Below are 18,410 nucleotides of genomic sequence, written 5' to 3' on the forward strand. Positions count from 1 at the left end.
CTCAATACATCTGACAACATTTGTAGAGGCAAACAAAGTTAATGTTTCAAGTCCTGTATGATTCTTCTTCAGATTCCTTTACAAGTCCTCACAATTGAGAGAGCAATAAATGACCGTGTTTGACGTGCCCTATTTCATACGCACAGAAATTAAGATACAGGGTGTCAGCAGAGAGGCACTGGACTCGAATCATTAACCGTTTCTCACCCCACAGATGCTGCTAGGTCTGGTGAGTTTCTCCAGCACTTTTATTTCAGATTTTCACCATCTGCAGTATTTTGCTTTCTTAAAAAAAAGTTTCAAGAGCTATTTTAAGACCCGAATTTCTTCTTTTGGAAAAAGACTGTGGTTCTTTTTTTTGTCCAAAACGTACTGAGTACTCCGAGTGTAACTACGTTTGCTGCTTTCGGAATCACTTCAAACGCGTTTGCAAATACCTGTCAGTCTCCAAGGAGCAAAGGGCTGGCTTTGCGAGGATACCCCCCGGAAACAGAGTCTTTGATTCCACTCCCAGTCTGTAACGTCACTCAGCTCGGAAACGCTTGGCTTCGGTCCCGGTTTGCCGCAATCTCAGTGGATTGCAACTCAGAGCGGGCGGACCGTGGGATAGGTGGGCAACCTCAGGCAGACAAGAATGCCTGCGCCTGCGACGAATTACATCTACCAAAAACTGGACGAAAAGTGCACGGCCGTTAAAAAGAGAAAATGGCACATCGTTACGCTCTTGTTGGGATTTATAGCTGTTGCTGAAATGTGTGTAACGTGCTACTTTTTCTGCTATTTCACGGATCAGATTGACCAGGTAAGCTGCTGACATTGTTGGGAAAGTGGATCCAACACAGAGACGGGTGAGAAGTTTGTTCATTATAAGGAATTGCTGTTCCCTGGACAGTTTTAAATTCAGAATGACTGGCAACTTTAAACCAGCCCCGTGCAATATGAACAAGTTAGGGTTGCATAAAATCATCAAAACCAGGGGTTGCAATGCGAGAAATTTTCAGCACTGTCCATTGACAGAGTGCTAGAACATTAAAGGGTCGCATTTTGTAAATGCTTCAGTGCGTTAATGTAAGTCTGGAATCCATTAGTTTCTGCAAGCAAGAAGTTTATATTGAAGGTTAAACTAAACACCAGAACTTAATCGAAAACGAAAGCAGCAACTTCTCGAATGCGCCATATCAATTTTAGTTCAGACGCCTTTCAAAATAGGTGGAGTTCGGGGAATTCTGAATCCCGAGCCCGTATCCGCCCTGTTATTGTCAGCGCAATTCTTCATCTCCACAACCATTGCAATTAAATAAAAACAAAGAACTGCGGATGCTGGAAATTCTGAAATAAAAACATCTAGGACTGGCAGCATCTGTAGAGAGAGGGAGAGGTGAAAAGCAGGTTTTAACTTTTCGAGTGCAGTGACCCTTCGTCAGAACAATGAAGCCGAGTTGGAGGAAATGTTACAAAAAGCAGTTCTGCCTCGGTCCGGAAATTCGTGTAGATGTACTTCCCATCTCTGACACACAGGTTTAATTCTAACACACCCACAATTTCAAGCTGAACGTTAATTTCTGCAGGATTTAAGTGCCTCGCCGCGGACTTTAAGGCACTTGCGATATTTCTAGCCTTTACATCGAAATTTGCACCCAACCTCTGGCAGTGTATGTAAGTCCCACCGATAAAATCTCCGTACTTCAGCAGTCACATATAGGTACCATTTCTGTCGATGTACGATGAAATCCACGCACACTCCTTAATCTAAAAGCTGTGTATTGAAATTTGTACAGGTACAGTGTGAACATTAAAATTAACATTACATTTCTATCAATTCTTAAAAAAAACTGTACAAAACATCACAATCTTCTGAAATCAGTTTTTCAACATCCCCATGCAATCCCATTTAATGTTGGGAATAATTTCTTCAATGTTCCTGTCCAGGCATTTTAAAAATCAGCACTAATTGGTATGATAGTTGAAGAACTCAAACTTACTTCTCTTTTCATTTCATCATACATTTCACCCCATACTTAAAGCTGAGTTACAGTTTTCATTTGCCATTTTCCTGCCTTTTCCCTTCACAATGCCACAAAACAGGCTTATTGTGCAAGTGTCAAATAAGTTCAAGTTGTTGAGGAAGAAATTTTAACTAACTTCAACTAATTTGCAGTTGAATGATTTTGCCATTTGAATATACATACAAAGTTATAAATTAGGAGTAGAAGACAGACCTTGCTCAGTCATTGAATAAAATGATGGCTGATCTATTTGTGTTCCGACTTCCACATTCCCATGTATCTCTAATAATCTTTCATGCCTTTGCCTAAATATGAAGCTATCTAACTCCGCCTTAAAAATATTTATAACCCCACCACCCAAACCTTCTGGGGCAAAATTCCAAAGTCTTTGCACCCTCTGGTAGCAAACAGGTCTCTTCCTCTCAGTCCAAAAGGGTAACCTCTAATCTAAAAACTTTTCTAGACTCAACCAAAAGAAAAATGTCCTTTCTATGTCCACCTTCTCAAGACCATTTTGGATAGTATGAACTTTAATCAAATCACTTATTTTTCTTCTAAATTCCAGAGAAAAATAGTCCAGTCAGGTCTTGAGTTAAAAGGAGGGAAAAAAATAGGTAATTTGTCATTCCAAGAAAACAGGTAGATTTGCCATTTTAATAAAGTATGAAGCTGGATGAACACAGCAGGCCAAGCAGCATCTCAGGAGCACAAAAGCTGACGTTTCGGGCCTAGACCCTTCATCAGAGAGGTGGTTAATCTGAAAATAAGGAGCGATGTTGACTTATTGGGCTTATGTCATTATTTTATTCCGATCACCATCATGTTTTGTGAAGTTATTTTTAACCTTTTGGTTCATTTTCCTTCATCCCCTCCCCTATTGATTTACAAAGAAAAAGCTCAAATCCATGCTGATGAAAGAATTTGGAAGTTATAGCATTGTTGCATGTCTTTCAGGACAATGCCTGAGTAGGAAATTGTCTCATTCATACTATGACACAGCATGTTAGTAAACTTCACTTCTTCATAACTTGGTTCACTATTGGAAGCATAAAAATGTTTCCAAGAAGCTATTTCTCTTTCCTTGTACTGAACATTCAGTGCTTGTGCACATACTACCAGGTATCGTCCTGAACTTGGCTTTTGGTTCAGTTCCCAGTCCATGTTGAGTTATGTGATATAAACAGGTGGAGATGGAAGATGTATTGTCAGGCTCAAGGAGAGGAAAACCATCCATGGTTACCCTCTTGATAAATACCTAGTACCTAGGAATTTGCACACATGTGGTGAATGCAGCAGGTGGACACATCGGCAAGTTGACTATAATGCCTTTATAGTTGACCTGTCAGTTAACATTCACCACTTGATTTTAGATACAAAAACGTGGCTGATTTGGTGAGGTACTAAGCAGTCATCACAGAATTGTTAATGCAGATGGGCCATTTGGACCATGATGTTCGCACTGTTGTCTGAATGTTATCACTCAGCGTCAATCTCCTGCATTTTCACTTCAACCCTCCGCATTGTTTCTATTCAAATCATCAGAAATGCTCGATTGAAAGCATCAAATGAACCTGCCTCCATCACATTTCCAGGCAGTGCAGTCATGATCTAGATATCACTCTAATCTCATAATTGCTTCTTTCGCAAACGACAAGTCATTAAAACTGTGCCCTCTGGTTTCTGGTCCTTCTGAGTGGGAACTGTTTTTTCCTTTGAGATAGCAAGAACTGCAGATGTTGGAGTCAAGACAACACAGTGTGGAGCTGGAAGAGCACAACAGGCCAGGCAGCATCAGAGGAGCAGGAAAGCTGATGTTTTGGGTCAGGACCCTTCTTCAGAAATAGTGAGGGGAAACGGAGCTAGGAAATAAATAGAGAGAGGAAGGTGGGGAATAGAGAGAGGAGGGTGGGGCTGGGGAAGGTAGGTGGGATGGTGATAGGTGAGTGCAGGTACGGAGTGGCGGGGTTGGTCGGTGGGGTGGGAGGAGCAAATAGGTGGGAGAGAAGATGGACAGATTATGTCAGGTCAGGGAGGCGAGGATGAGGCCTGGGGTGGGGAGATTTTAAAACTGGAGAATTCCGTGTTTAGGCCATCGGGCTGTAGGCTCCTGAGGCAGAATATGAGGTATTACTTTTCCAGTTTGTGGGTGGTGTCATTGTGGCACTGGAGGAGGCCCAAGATGGACATGTCACCCAGGGAGCGAGAGGGGGAGTTAAAATAGTGGCAACTGGAAGGTGAAGTTGTTTGTCACATCTACAGCACAGATGCTCGACAAAACGGCCCCCGAGCCTCTGCTTCGTCTCAGGAATGTAGAGCAGGCCACATTGGGAGTAGCGGGTACAGTAGACTAAGTTGACAGATGTGCAGGTGAATCCCTGTTTGATGTGGAATGTTTGTTTTCTGTCTTGAATAGAGGTGAGGTGGTAGATGTAGGATTTCTGACAGTTGCAGGGAAAGATGCAAGAGATGGTGGGTTAGTGGAGAGTGTGGAACCCCAGAGAGCATGGTAAGACCCTAGTGATTTTGAGACTTTAACATACCTCCCTGCAATCTTCTCTCCAAGAAAAACAATCCCAACTTCTCCAACCCACTCTTTATACTTTAATTTTCCTCACTTTTTGAACCATTCTCACAAACCTCTTCTGCACTTAGAATCGTAGAATCACTATGGTATGAAAGCAGGCGATTTGTCTCATCAAGTCCACACCTACCCTCCGAACCGCATCCTATCCAGACCCACCTTACCCTATCCCTGTAACCCTAGAATTACGCATGGCTAATCCACCTAACCTGCACACCTTTGGATTGTGGGAGGAAACCCAGAAGATAACCATGCAGATGTGGGCAGAATGTGCAAACTCCAAACAGTCCCTGTCGTAAGGGTGGAATCGAACCTGGATCCCTCGTGCTCTGAGGCAGCAGTACTAACAACTGAGTCACTGTCCTACCTTCCAATGCATTCATGTCTTTCTGAACGTATAGCACCTAGAAATATGCACAGTACTCAGCTGAGGTCTAGCTAGTGTCTTACGTTCAGCACATTAAGCAAAACCTCCCAACTCTTACACTTTGTATACTTTATGAAGCTGAGAATACTGTCTGCTTTATTAACAGCTCTTTCTACCTTCCCTGCTAACTTTGATTTATGTATATATGCATGCTGTCTGCCTGCTCCTACTCACCATTTAGAACGGTGCCCTTTATTTTGTACTGTCTCTCCACGTTCTTTATATCAAAATATGTCATCTCACCCTTGCAACATTGAACTTCATTTACCACTATTCTCTCCCTCTACTGACTTGTTAATGTTTATTTTTTAAAGTTTTACACAGCCCTCCTCACAGTTTACAATGCTGTGAAATTTTGCTCCATCTCTGAAGTCTGTTTCCTATCCCTCAGCCAATTTTAAATCTACATTGCCATTGTCCCTTTTATTTCAAGACCCTCTATAACCTTCTTCACAAGTCTGTGTAGCAGGGTACTTACTACTGAATAGTTAATATACCACTGATCTTGCCATCATCAATCTTCCCTGTTGCAACCTCAAAAAACTCTTGCAAGTTAGACACAATATTCTTATTCCAAAAACAAATCCATCCTGACTCCTCTGAATCAACCCATGTTTTTTTTTTCTACGTAACTAGTAATTGAATCCCAAATAATTGTTTCTAGAAGTTTCCGAATACCAATTGAAGTGACTAGTCTGTGATTGCTTGGCTTGTCTTTACCAACTTTTTTTGAGCAAGGATATGATTTTGCAATTAGTGATAGTAAGAACTCCAGATGTTGTCATCAGAGATAACACAGTATGGAGCTGGAGGAACACAGCAGGCCAGGCAGCATTAGAAGAGCAGGAAAGTTGACGTTTTGGGTTGGGACCCTTTTTCTGAAGAAGGGTCCCGACCCGAAACATAAACGTTCCTGCTCCTGGGATGCTGCCTGGCCTGCTGTGTTCCTCCAGCTCCACACTGTGCTATCTATAATTTTGCAATTGTTCCATCCTCCAGCACCACCTCTGAGTCTAGGTAAGATATAAAGATTATTGCCAGTTTCCTCTGAGTTTCTTCTGCCTCCTTGGATACATCTTATCCAGTCTCAGTCCGGGTGACTCATCAACTTTAAGTATTGACAGCGTATCCAATATAGAGCCTCCTTATCAATTTAAACTCTTATTGTGACTGAGTTACCTCCTGTATCACCATGGCCTTCCGGTACTCATTGAATATTTCAGCAATGCTTCTTATAATCCCCTTTTGCTTGTCTCACTTGCTTTTTCATTTCCCTTCTGAATGTCTTGTCATCAGCTAGGTTGTCAATTGTATTTTCTACCTGGTACGATCATTAGCAAACTTCTTCTTTAATCTGTTTTGTATCTCCTTTGTCAACCAGGGTATTCTGGATTTCTTTGTCCTACCGTTCCCTTTTAAAGCATGTGATCAGTACCTCCTGTTTGATGGTGGCCTTTGAAAATATTGTTCATATCCTATTTTTTCCCACCAATCTTTAGTTCCAATCTCTGGCTCAGCTCTATTCCTACCGCATTAAGTCAATTCTCTGTCAGGCGATTGAATGTGATTTTCCAGCATCACCCTAAACCTTCTGCTACAATCTTCATAGACCCTTAATGACACATGATCACCTCATTTCAAAGAATGGCTCAGCTGTGCCTCCTTTCTTGCTGGGCTGGATACATACTGCTGTAGGAGATTCTCCTGCACACAATGTGAGAGTACTTACCTCTCATGCCCCTGACACTACCACTATCGAAGATATACAGAGTCAGTAAAGTCCATCATGATAACTATTCTATTTTATTTAGAAACCTGTAATTTCCTTTAAGATTTTTCCCTCTACAACCTTCTCACACTCCTGCTGAATTAGGTTAAAATTTCCCCGACAGCACTAGAAAATCTACAAAGACCTCAGATTCAGCTCTGTCCAGTTCGCAACTTGTCTGACTTGTACAGCTGCTAGCTGTCCACAGTCCATTCCAGTGTCCTAACCTCTCCACTGCACCATCACTTGAGCCTTGTTTCCAATCTTTCATTTTTGCTTCTTTCAGTTTTGTACTCATTTTCATATGAAACTTGGAGTAATCCAGGAATTGCTACTAGTAGATGTCGTACTGGCTAATTGCATGACCACTTTTCCCCTTTCAACCGAATGACATCAGTACCAATGTGGACCAAACCTCTGGCTGTTCTGCCAATCTGAGAAGGTTCTGTGACAACTGGGTTATCAGTATGTCAAAGCACCAGGTACTACTGTCTTAAGAAGAGATAAAGGAAAAGTCACGACAAAGTTAAGCACAGCAGTTTAATAATTCTGTCTTTTTCACAACCAGATGCAGCAGAAATTAAATTCTGATAATTATCCAGAACGATGTCTTCAGTACTTGAATTCCTACATTGATAATTTAAGAGACAATGACATGATCATTGAAGATTTTATGTGTGACAGATGGATCAAGAATGTTAACTTGCTGATCAGTCAGGTAAGTTTTCTACAAATTTTCATGCTCATTTTTAGAGACCTAGACTTCTTGAACATTTACAAAAAAAAATGATCTTTTAAATCTCTCCATATTAAATGAATGTAGTTTATACTGAAGAAATGGCTAAATTAACAGGACAAATTGAAGTTTAAGAGAACAACGAAAGCGTTTAGTTATTTTGGTCCTTTGATGAAAAAGGCCTTTCACAACTTCTTATGAAGGAAAAAATGCTGGGACAGGAAAATGTAAGTTTAAAAGGTAAATTGGAAAAAAAAACAGCTTAAAGAGATCAGTTTTCAAAAGGTTGGTAAAAGTTAGAGACAGAGATTGGAAAGCAGAGGGGAATCTCAGACAGTAGGATGGAAATGGCTGAAGGTTGTGTACCTGTGGTGTGAGAAAGGCATCAACAGAAGACTGGATTCGGAGGAGTATAGAAATAACATGAGGACATTGGGGAAAAGTGGCATGAGATAGTAAATCAATCTTACACATTTTTCAGCCTGAGGATCTTTGAGAATGGATTTATGAGGCAGGGTGTGTGTTAGGGCTCAGGAGTTCAGCCATTTGTATGGATTGGCCTGGAGCTTTAACTTCTGTTGGATAATTTAGGACAGGAATCCTGTGTATATCACTGAGAACAGCACTGGTCAACATGTAAGATGGTCAAAGGCAGCATAAGCTGACAGAGCTTTGAATAAAATTGAGGTTTATGAGTATGGATGATAGCATTATAGAATAGTTAGAAAATAGTTAAATGCTAGAAAAGGCTTGGTCAAATTGCAGTAGTGGAGAATTAGCAACCAGTTGATAATACTTCACAATCAATCTGTTGTGTTCTGTTTCACAGTCAACATAGCTTTAAGACACATATGTCAGTATACCTTTAAAGAACATACCAGAGAGTATAAAGATCTCAAACTCCATTTTGCATGTGGCCACTTAAAGGTGATAAGCAAAAGGAAGCATTCTACCCCTCTCTGTAACCAAATATATTAACGTTAGCCCTGACATGGCTGTGCCTGTGAATATAACATTTGTATATATTAGTGAGTTGTACTTTTGTTTATTCGCTCATGGTACAGACAGGCTATTAATAGCAGGGCCAACATTTATTGCTCACCTCTAATTGCCTTGAGAAGGTGATGGTGAGCTGCCTTCTTAAACTGCTGTGGACCATGTAATGTAGTTAGGCCCAAAATCCTATTTGAGAGGGAATTCCAGGATTTTGATGTAGCAACAGTAAAGGAATAGCAATATATTTCTAGGTCAGATAGGAACACCACCAGTGAGTGGCTTGGACGAGAATTGCACACGTGGTGTTCCCATCTATCTCCTGCCCATCTCCTTCTAGATGGTAGCAGTCATAGCTTTGAACAGAGTTTTCTGAGGATCTTTGGTGAATTTCTGCAGTGCATCTTGTAGGTATTACACACTATTGCAACTGAATGTTGGCATTGGAATGACTGAACATTTGTAGTTGTGGCGCCAACTAAACAGGCTGCTTGATCCTGGATGGCGTCAAAGCTTATTCAATGCTGTTGGAGCTACACACATCCAGGCAAGTGGGGAGTATTCCATCACACTCCTGATTTGTGCCTTGCAGATGGTGACAGCAGGGTTTCCACTATATTTTTCTTTCCAGCTGCACAGGTCTCATAGGGCCATCTGTGGCAGCAACATGCAAAACTATAAGTCAAAGCTGCAATTGACATGCTTGCTGATGCCATGAGCTGAACACTGAAGTGACTGTGCATTGTGCAATTGGGCAGCTGAGACGGAATGTTGGTGGATAGGCCTTGGGGAGACTGGAGTGTATTACTTGGTGCAGTATTCGGAGCCAGTATATTTATAAGGCTATTTCCATTCATTTTCTGGTCAGTGTAGGATCTTTCAATACCATGTTACCCATGTTCGAGTTGATAACATAAGCATTAACACATCAAATAAATGCATTTTCTGGAGGCAAAATGCATATCTTGGTTAGCAGTTGAGTCTATCTATCTAGTAGAAAAAGCACATTATTTCAATGGGTTGATATTTGGAAAACTTACTGAAGGTCAGCAATAGTCCCAGGACATGAATGAATTTGGAAAATCAGCAAAATCTGGTATTTGTAAGTAAAAATCTGCAGCTAGGATATTAATCAGTTAGAAGGCAGAATTACATTCTTTCTGATTTTAAAATCCAAGTTCTTTAAAGTTAAAAGACTTGCCTCTCCTTAAAAAAAGAGTGACTGTAATTTTGAAGTGTAAAGTCTGTCTAAAAGAATATACAACAAAATAAACACACAAAAAAGTAGTTTTCCACAAGGCAAGCATGAAGCTATGGTGTTAAGCCAACAATAGTTAAATGTTTACATGCACCCGGCACTATTTCAGTAATCAGCAAAGTGTACCAAACCAAGAAAATATGTTACCCAATGCAGTTTATCACATTGACCAAAAAGCGGTCCAATTTTCCTTCATCTATAAAGCATGTGCCACTAAGGGACACAAGTCATGCATATGCTGGAAATCTGGTTCCAAAGCCCTAGCCAGACCCTAAAACAAAATACAGATGACCAACAAGACAGTGCAAAACTATGCCAGTAACAACAAGGAAAATGTTAAGGTACATAAACACAAACACATCCCAAAGTACAGAGTGAGCCAAACAAAAGATAACTGTTAAAAAGTGAACAAGTTTTCTATGGGGACAGGATAAGATCATCAGAAGCTATTACAGTCATGAATGCCATTTGTCCTGAAAACACAAGATGACACACCTTTAAAAGCGAAAATCAACACAGGAACTAGTGCCAACATATCTTGCATGATACACTCTGCTAATACATACCTAAGCATCTGGCACTCAGCAGTATAACCCACAAAAGTCCATCATACAGCATATAATGAATCACCAATTCTGTGCATTCATAGAGTCACACTTCAGTGCCCATAGCTAAGGTCATCATGCCTTCCCAAAATCATCTGTGATAAATACCAATGTTCCAGCAGTGACAGGACCACCAGTATGCACAGATATGTAATCACAACAAGTGTTATTTTCAGTCTATTCACTACCCTAAATCAGATTACATCTGATAGACTATAGTACAAGGACAGACCATTCCAGGACATATGTAGTAAGTAAGGAGTGATCCATATTACACAGCCATCCCACAGCCATGCACAAATGTTGGTGCAGAATGTGTGGTACATTGTCAAATGTATAATCATTACATGTTCAGTAACAAAGATGCTGCATTTCCATGCAACAGCAATAGAAAAGGGATTAACATTCTTGGCATAAGTCATGCTCAGAAAACAAAAATTAATAACCTTGTCCCTTATCTAATCATTGTGAAACACAGGATAGTCTTCTTCAAAGTCAGAGGAGAATAAAAGAGACACAAGATAAGCAAGCAGGTAGACAACTACCACAAGTGCGTACGAAACAAACAGTATGAATTGGAACTTCAGTATTTGGATACCATCAAAGGTTTCAAGAATAAACAATCAGCTCATATCTTACAATGTAATTATTGATCATGATATTTTGAGAAGGAACAAAAGCCAACTCAGAAAACACACCAATCATGCATGAATATTGTAGGGAAGTAAACTCTGATGGTTGTGATTGCATAGTGATATTCACTGGTAGCAACCCATGGCAAAATGACTAAGTTGTCAAACAGACGTACAAAGAACAATATGTAGCCCTCCGGAAGGATGTATGGTCACCAGATCAGTGTGAGTTGTCAAACCTCCAAAGTGTTCCTCCTGGTTCAACAAAGAGTGCAGGAGGACATACTAGGAACAGCACCAGATATACCTAAAAATGAGGTGTCAATCTAGTGAAGCTGCTACACAGGATTATTTGTGTGCATAGCATAAGCAGGAAGTAATGGATTGAGCAAAGTGATTCCATGGCTAATGGATTAGATCTAAGCTCTGCAGTCCTGCCAAATCCATTTGTGAATGGTGTGGACAATTCAACAAGTCACTGGATGAGTAGACTCCACAAATATCCTCAATGATTGGAGACTGAATTCGACATGCAACATACAGAGATGAAGTGTCTGCAGTCATCTTCAGCCAAAAGTGCTGAGTGAATGATCTATTGTGGCCTCCTTCAGAGGTCTCCAGCATCAGAGATGCCAGTCTTTAGTCAATTTGATGCAATTCATATATCAAGAAATGGCTAAAAGACCTGCATACAGCAAAGGTTAGGGGCCATAATAACTTTGCAGCAAAACTCCTGAAAATTTGTGCTCCAAGATTTGCTATGACCTTCGCCAAGTGATTCAAGTCCATGTACAAAACTGACATCTACCTGATAGCATGGAAATTTGGCCTTGTATGTTTTGTTCACAAAAAAAAGGACAAAGCAAAAGCAGCGCATTATCTCCCAATCAGTCTACTTCTGGTCATCAGAAAAGTGATGGAAGGTGTCATCAACAATGGCATTAAGCTCAATAAAAACCAAAAGAACTGACAATGCTGTAAATTAAAACAAAAACAAAGTTGCTGGAAAAACTCAGCAGGTCTGTTAATAAAAATACAGAGTTAATGTTTCAGGTCCGGTGACCCCTCCTCAGAAGGTTTACTATTTTTTCTTCACAGACGCTGCCAGACCTACTGAACTTTTCCAGCAACTTTGTTTTTTGTTCCATTGAGCTCAATGATCATCATGATGCTCATTTTAGGTTTTGCCAGGGCCACTCAGCTCCTGACATAATTAGTCTTGCTTCAAGCATGAACAAAGGAGCTAACTCTAGAAGTGAGAGTGACCGTACTCAATGTCAAGGCCTTATTTGACTAAGTGTGCCAACAATGAGCTTGAATAAAACTATAGTCAATGGGAATTTAGTTGAAAATTCCCATACCTACCTAGGGTAAGATGCTTGTGGTTGTTGGAGGTCAGCACGCAGCTTCAGAGCTTTCCAGCAAGACTTCTTCAGAGTGGTGCCTTGGGGGTCAACCATATTTGGCTGCTCCTTCAGTGATTTCCCTCCATTGTAAGGTCAAAAGTGGGAATATTCACTGCGCAATATTCAGTACCATTCATAATTCCTCAGATACTGAAGCATTCCATGTCCAAATGCAGCAAGACCTGGACAGTATCCAGGCTTGTGCTGACAAGTGGTAAGTAATGTTCATGCCACACATATGCTAGGCAGTTATCGTCTCCAGCAAGAGAGAATCACGTCACTGCTCCTGGACATTGAATGCCATTATAGTGCTGAATCTCTTACTATCAACATACTGTGGGTTATCATTGACCAAAAGCTGAACTGGACTGGTCATATAAATACTATAACTAAAAGAGCAGGTCAGAGGCTCAGAATCCTACCATGCATAATTTCACTTCCTGGTCCCCAGAGCTTGTCCACCATCTAAAAGGCACAGGAATAATCATTGCTTGCCTAGATGAGTACATTTCCAACAACACTGAAGAATCTTGATTCTATCTAGGACAAAGCAGCCCATTTGATTGACACCACATTCAAACATTTGTTCCCAGCACTACTCAGAAGCAACTGCATGTACTGTCTATAGGATGCTCTGCAGAAGTTCATGAAGGCTCCTTTGACATCATCTTCCAAACCCATGACCACTGCTATCTGGGAGATCATGGTTATCAGATACAGGAGAACCCCTAATGTGTAAGTTCTTCTTCAAGCCACTCACCACCTGATTGTAAACATACTGCCATTCTTTCAGTGTTGCCTGTGAAAATGAGCCGTGTGTAATTCATGAAATAAATATGTTACAATCATGTTTCCAGAATAATGTGATACATAAATTTTTTTCCACCATGGAAAAGCATTTTATGTTATCACATGAATGAAGAGAGCCAGATACAATCCCTTTAGTTCAAACCCACCTGTGCAATTAATTATTTAAGAGGTTAAAACAAATAATTTTACAATTTTTGTGTAAACTGTGTTACAGTCTTTGGAATAGAAATGTTTCCTTAAAATGTTCATTCTTTTTTCATTATTTTTCAGCATCTGCAATCTGATGTGAGGAACTTGATATACAAGGAATTGAAAGGTGAGGCTTACAGAAGTAGAGACACAACGGTTGATGACAATTTTGAAGATGTCTAGTAGACTGTCAGGCAGTCTGTTTGAGATGTGCATTGTAGAAACTGACTAGAATGGAGAAGCATGGGCTTCATCTCTTTTTTTTCTGCCAGTGTGAACATATTGTCAGAGCATGCCTAACGGCAGGACTGGGCCAATGTTCACTACTTTAGCTGTGTTTAGAAGTGCCTTACTTACTAGGGGCATCTCCACTATATGTTCCACATACTTTGAGAAGGGAATAAATATATAGCTAATCTGGGAATTAATCAGTTAATTGTAAGCAAATTGCTGACTTGCTAATGCGTCTAGATTTAGTGACGGAAAATTGAAAAAATTGATTAAGCATTATTTCATTCCTTTTTAAGCACACAATGCAACATCCATGGGTCCTGGAAAACCAGCTATCCATTTAATTGGACAGCACAGAAGCAAGCCTCCAAAGAGTGGTGAGCAATATTTTGCATTTAACATTGTATTGTTCTCATGGTAAAATATAACTATTTCCCAGCCAAAAGAATAACAATTCAAAGTTTTTGTTTCATATACTCTGAGATCGTAACAATAACATTCACCATTTCATTTTCAGGCTGCTTTCCTACATGTAGATTTGATTGTGATAACTAAAGATATCACAATATTAGGAGTCACTGGTCTCTAAGTTGTAAAATTTCTCAATATTTCAGAAGAGTCATGATGGTATCATAGGTAAAGATTGACATGATGGAATTCCATGCTACCTTTTGACTACTAGACTGTAGGTTTGAAGTTAGAATAAATTTTCTTTCATTTTTAGCTGAGGCTTATTTCTGAAAATTCCGTGTGAGTTTGGCATAACATTGGCACTGTATTTGCAATTTCACTTGGAAATATGACCAGGATGGTTGCTGTGAAAAACAAAAAAAAAGTGTTATAAAACCTGGTGTAGGAGATGGTCTTTTTTAAGATTGGAGTTGGGGCACCATGAACATGGATTACTCTCTACAGGCCCAAAGAAGACACTGACCCTACTCCAAATACCAAGTGAAAGGTCCTAGTTCCCTCATTCAACCTGGGATCTGCAACACTGTCATTTCTCATTTGAGTGAAGTTCATTATTTGAACATCGCTGTTGCCTGATGATGGATTTCACAGGAATATTCAATTGGTTGTCCCTACTTCTAATTTAAAAAAAAATCTAACCTATTTTTCTAATCGGCCTGTTCAGAGATGTACTTACATCTGGCTGGAGTAGGTAAAACTTGAACCTGGTCTCTTGGTCCAGGAATAGGGACACTTCCATTTCATCAGAAGAGCGCCATGACCTTTTTTTGGTGGAGGGCAAATGCAAAGGGTAATGTTCCACCCTAAATATGGCAGTCAGACTCTGGTGATTCTCTAATATTCATTTGCTTTTGCTATAGAGCAAAAAGTGCCTCTGTCAAAGCAGTAGACCCTATTATTGTTCAGCCACAACACTAAATACTGACATGAACTTTTAACCACAGTTGTTTTTCATAGCTCTGCAATATTAGAAAACACACATTCTAAAAACAAAAATGAAGAGTAAAATAAAAGTAACAAGTGAAAATGGAAATTTGATTACATTGAAACTACTTATGATTTGCATACCAATTGAAGTTTGATGCCATGTGACTCTTTCATTATCTCTGGCTGAAATAACACTATTTCTCCAAACCAGGATTAAAATCCAAGCCCTGCAATTTGGGATTCTTCACTGTTGATGACTCTGTAAAGAACTGTTCAGATTAAATATTTAACACAGGCAAGCACTGTCTGCACTAATCAGTTCCCATACCAAGGCAGATTTGTGTAAATCGCTGTTACGTTGCCAGAGAGGAAGATTGATAAGAAACCAGTTGATATAAGTTTATTGTAGTCATGCATTTCCAGTGTGTCATATTGCTGTGAAATGCTTCTGTATCACACTTTTTAGGATTAGATAAACAAGGACAAAGGGATTTATAACAACACATACTGAATACAGAGTGCCGTAAGTTTCTTAATTTTGCAGCCAGAATGTCTCAGAAATGCTTCTTCAATATGTTTAGCTGAGGAGCCTTTCTTGTACATTTCCTATGAGATAACACACATTGAATCAGATGGCAGATGATACTGTGTCTCCACAGACAAGCTTGCCAAACATCTGCGGGCAGTGGTACACAAAGTGAACAGTGAAAGCCATTCTTTTGCTATTAACAGCAAATTCTGGGCCATTGTTATGTCATAGAATGCTATTGATATCTTTTTTTAAAAGATGAGTTTAATTCCTTCTTTTGAAATTTTCTTTGCAGTGCCACCTTATTTTGCCCGTGCAGATGGACATGATATCCTCTACTGGAACAACATAAAAGGATATGCAGTACATCAAGGTGGCATAAAATATCATCATGGAGAAATTACTATTCCAAGAAATGGCATCTACTACATATACTCCCAAATTTATTTTTGGCATATACCAGAACCAGATGGAGAGAATCAACAGTACAATCTCTTTCTGCAGTACCTTTACAAGATGTCCATGAATTATAATGACCCTATTCTTCTAACAAAAGCTATTTCTACAAAATGTTGGTCAAGAGAGTCCAAATTTGATGCATACACAAGTTTTCAGGGAGCTCTGTTTGAACTGCAGCAAGGGGACAAACTATTCATAAAAGTAACAAATGCAAGTGCTGTAGATGTTAATGAAGGGGCAACATATTTTGGTGCTTTCATGATTTTTTAGATTTAACAATTAAACCTGTGGTTACATCAGTTCAAACTGAAATTTTGTATAACAATAACTGACATTAAAAGTCAATTACAATTTAAGAGTCAGTTATGGTTTCAGGTCTGCTATATCCCTAAATGCACGAATACAACCTCATAATCAGAAAAAGATACAAAATAAAGTATTTAATGTCTTATAGATTTCTCCTGCTGTTTACATTTAAAAAAAACAGGAAATTGAGGGATATGGGAACAGTGAGTAATGAGACTAGGGCTACTTGCTGGTAAAATTATCCACATGAATATAAGGAATACACAATTTGATTGCAAATGCACAAAGGTAAGTTTCTGCTGTGTTAAGTACTGAATCCAAGTCATATATAATGGATACATCTAAGCCTGATGAAATGCATGGATTGAGTCAATTGATCTATTATCAAACAATGGAGAAACTCTGGAACCAGTAAGTGAAACAGTAAATTGTGAATTTTGGAAGTGAACTGTAGGTGAGGTAGCACTCAAAAGGGGAAAGAGGGTTGCCAGTTGGCATCCTCGCCCAGGTTTTGCAATTACCGGCATTTCTTCTATCACTCAGTGACCTGCAGCCAGCTGCATATTGACAAAAACAAGAGACAGTTTTTATAAATCCCATAATTGTATGAGCGATTATAATTTTAGATGAGGTCTTTATTTTGAAATTTGCTTTAGACAGTGCTCAAGTGAGCTTACAGCTTAGAAATCATGTGTTTTTGATTCCAAAAGGATAGAACATTTTGAATACAATTGTATAGGATCCATGACAACAAAAAAACATCACAATGGTATTTATCTCATGAGGAGGAGATCTGTATCAGCTGCTTTGGCTTTGGGTTATGATGTTTTGCTTTATTCTGCTGCACTGTGAATTGGTAAAATGGGAATCTTAATTGTTGAGTTTGCTACATGGAAAGATTGTAAAGTTGGCACAGCCACAGGGAGGGAATGATCTTGGTTCTCGCTTTATGAGGAAGAATACAAAAATTGAGGCAAGATGCCCACAAGCTGACATGACATGCCTCTCAATGGCAATCTTGACAGTACTGTGTAAGTTGCTTGAAACAAGCACCTGTCTGCAGGATCATGTTTCTGCCAAATAAAATGTTTGCTTTTTTTTAAAAAATAAAAATCCTTTTATATATAATTTAGCTTTATGCTCAGCTAGTCATTCTTTGCATAATATTTAACTAAGTCTGGTCTTGTTGATTGAAAATAATAGAATAATGGGGTTTATTTGGAAACATCTGAGTATGGAAACCTGCTTCACTTTGAAGGATGAATAGTGTTCTAACAAGTAAATACAGTAACTGTAAAAGTTAAAATCTCTCCTAAACTTACACACCCTAAACGAGAGATTCCACATTGGTTTCAGGGAACTCATTGTTTAGAGGTTTAATATTTTCCTGGTTCCAATTAGCAGTGTGTTCCCTTATAGAACTGTTCTCTCTCCTTTGTTTCCCTTGCATTCTCTCACAGTTTAGCCGCACTGTACTCCTCCATACTCAACTCCCTTGCAGGATACTTCTGTTCCCACCCTATCCTATCTTGCAGTCACTTTCTGTCCCAGCAAAATGCACCTCCATAATCTCCCAGCCTGACAAAAGGCCCCTGTAGTGGTTCCTTCACTGACACCACAATTTTCTAATTGCTTATTTGTTGCTAATTGCCTTACTGATAAACTTATCAGAAGCCAGCAGAGCAGGGAACCAGTGATTGCATGAGTAACTCCTTAGCCAATTTTGTCAAATCTGACTTACATCCCAATTGTCACCCTATGATTTAGAGTTTCATGGGCTATTGGTGGCAAATTTTCTCATTACCCCATTAGAATTTGAGCACTGTTCAAGAAGTCTGGCACCATCTGCAAAGACAGAAAAACAGAATGTTTTCAGTTCAATAAAACTCCTGTTGTTAGGAGCAATGTATATTGCTATCAGGCATTGTCTCTAGAAGCAGCAGATGTGAAGAGCTGAATGACCATCTGTCATTCTTTCATTCCCTGTCCATGTTTTGTCATCTTCTGACTCAATTTCACCACCATCACCAGATGGTTGTCTTCATAGAGGACTACAATGATTCAAGAAGGCAGCTC

The 18,410-nt window shown here is 39.5% G+C and overlaps 1 protein-coding gene across 1 annotated transcript; it reads left to right on the forward strand.

The window, feature by feature from the left end:
• Window positions 1-500: 500 nt before the first annotated feature.
• On the forward strand, window positions 501-17,409 carry LOC125458827 (tumor necrosis factor ligand superfamily member 10-like). The gene is made up of 5 exons (XM_048544537.1): window positions 501-802; window positions 7,351-7,500; window positions 13,493-13,538; window positions 13,939-14,019; window positions 15,865-17,409. The coding sequence occupies exons 1-5, from the start codon at window positions 635-637 to the stop codon at window positions 16,296-16,298; spliced, it is 879 nt and encodes a 292-aa protein (XP_048400494.1). The 5' UTR covers window positions 501-634; the 3' UTR covers window positions 16,299-17,409.
• Window positions 17,410-18,410: the final 1,001 nt, after the last annotated feature.

The sequence above is a fragment of the Stegostoma tigrinum genome, chromosome 15, assembly GCF_030684315.1.
Source record: "Stegostoma tigrinum isolate sSteTig4 chromosome 15, sSteTig4.hap1, whole genome shotgun sequence".
NCBI lineage: Eukaryota > Metazoa > Chordata > Chondrichthyes > Orectolobiformes > Stegostomatidae > Stegostoma > Stegostoma tigrinum.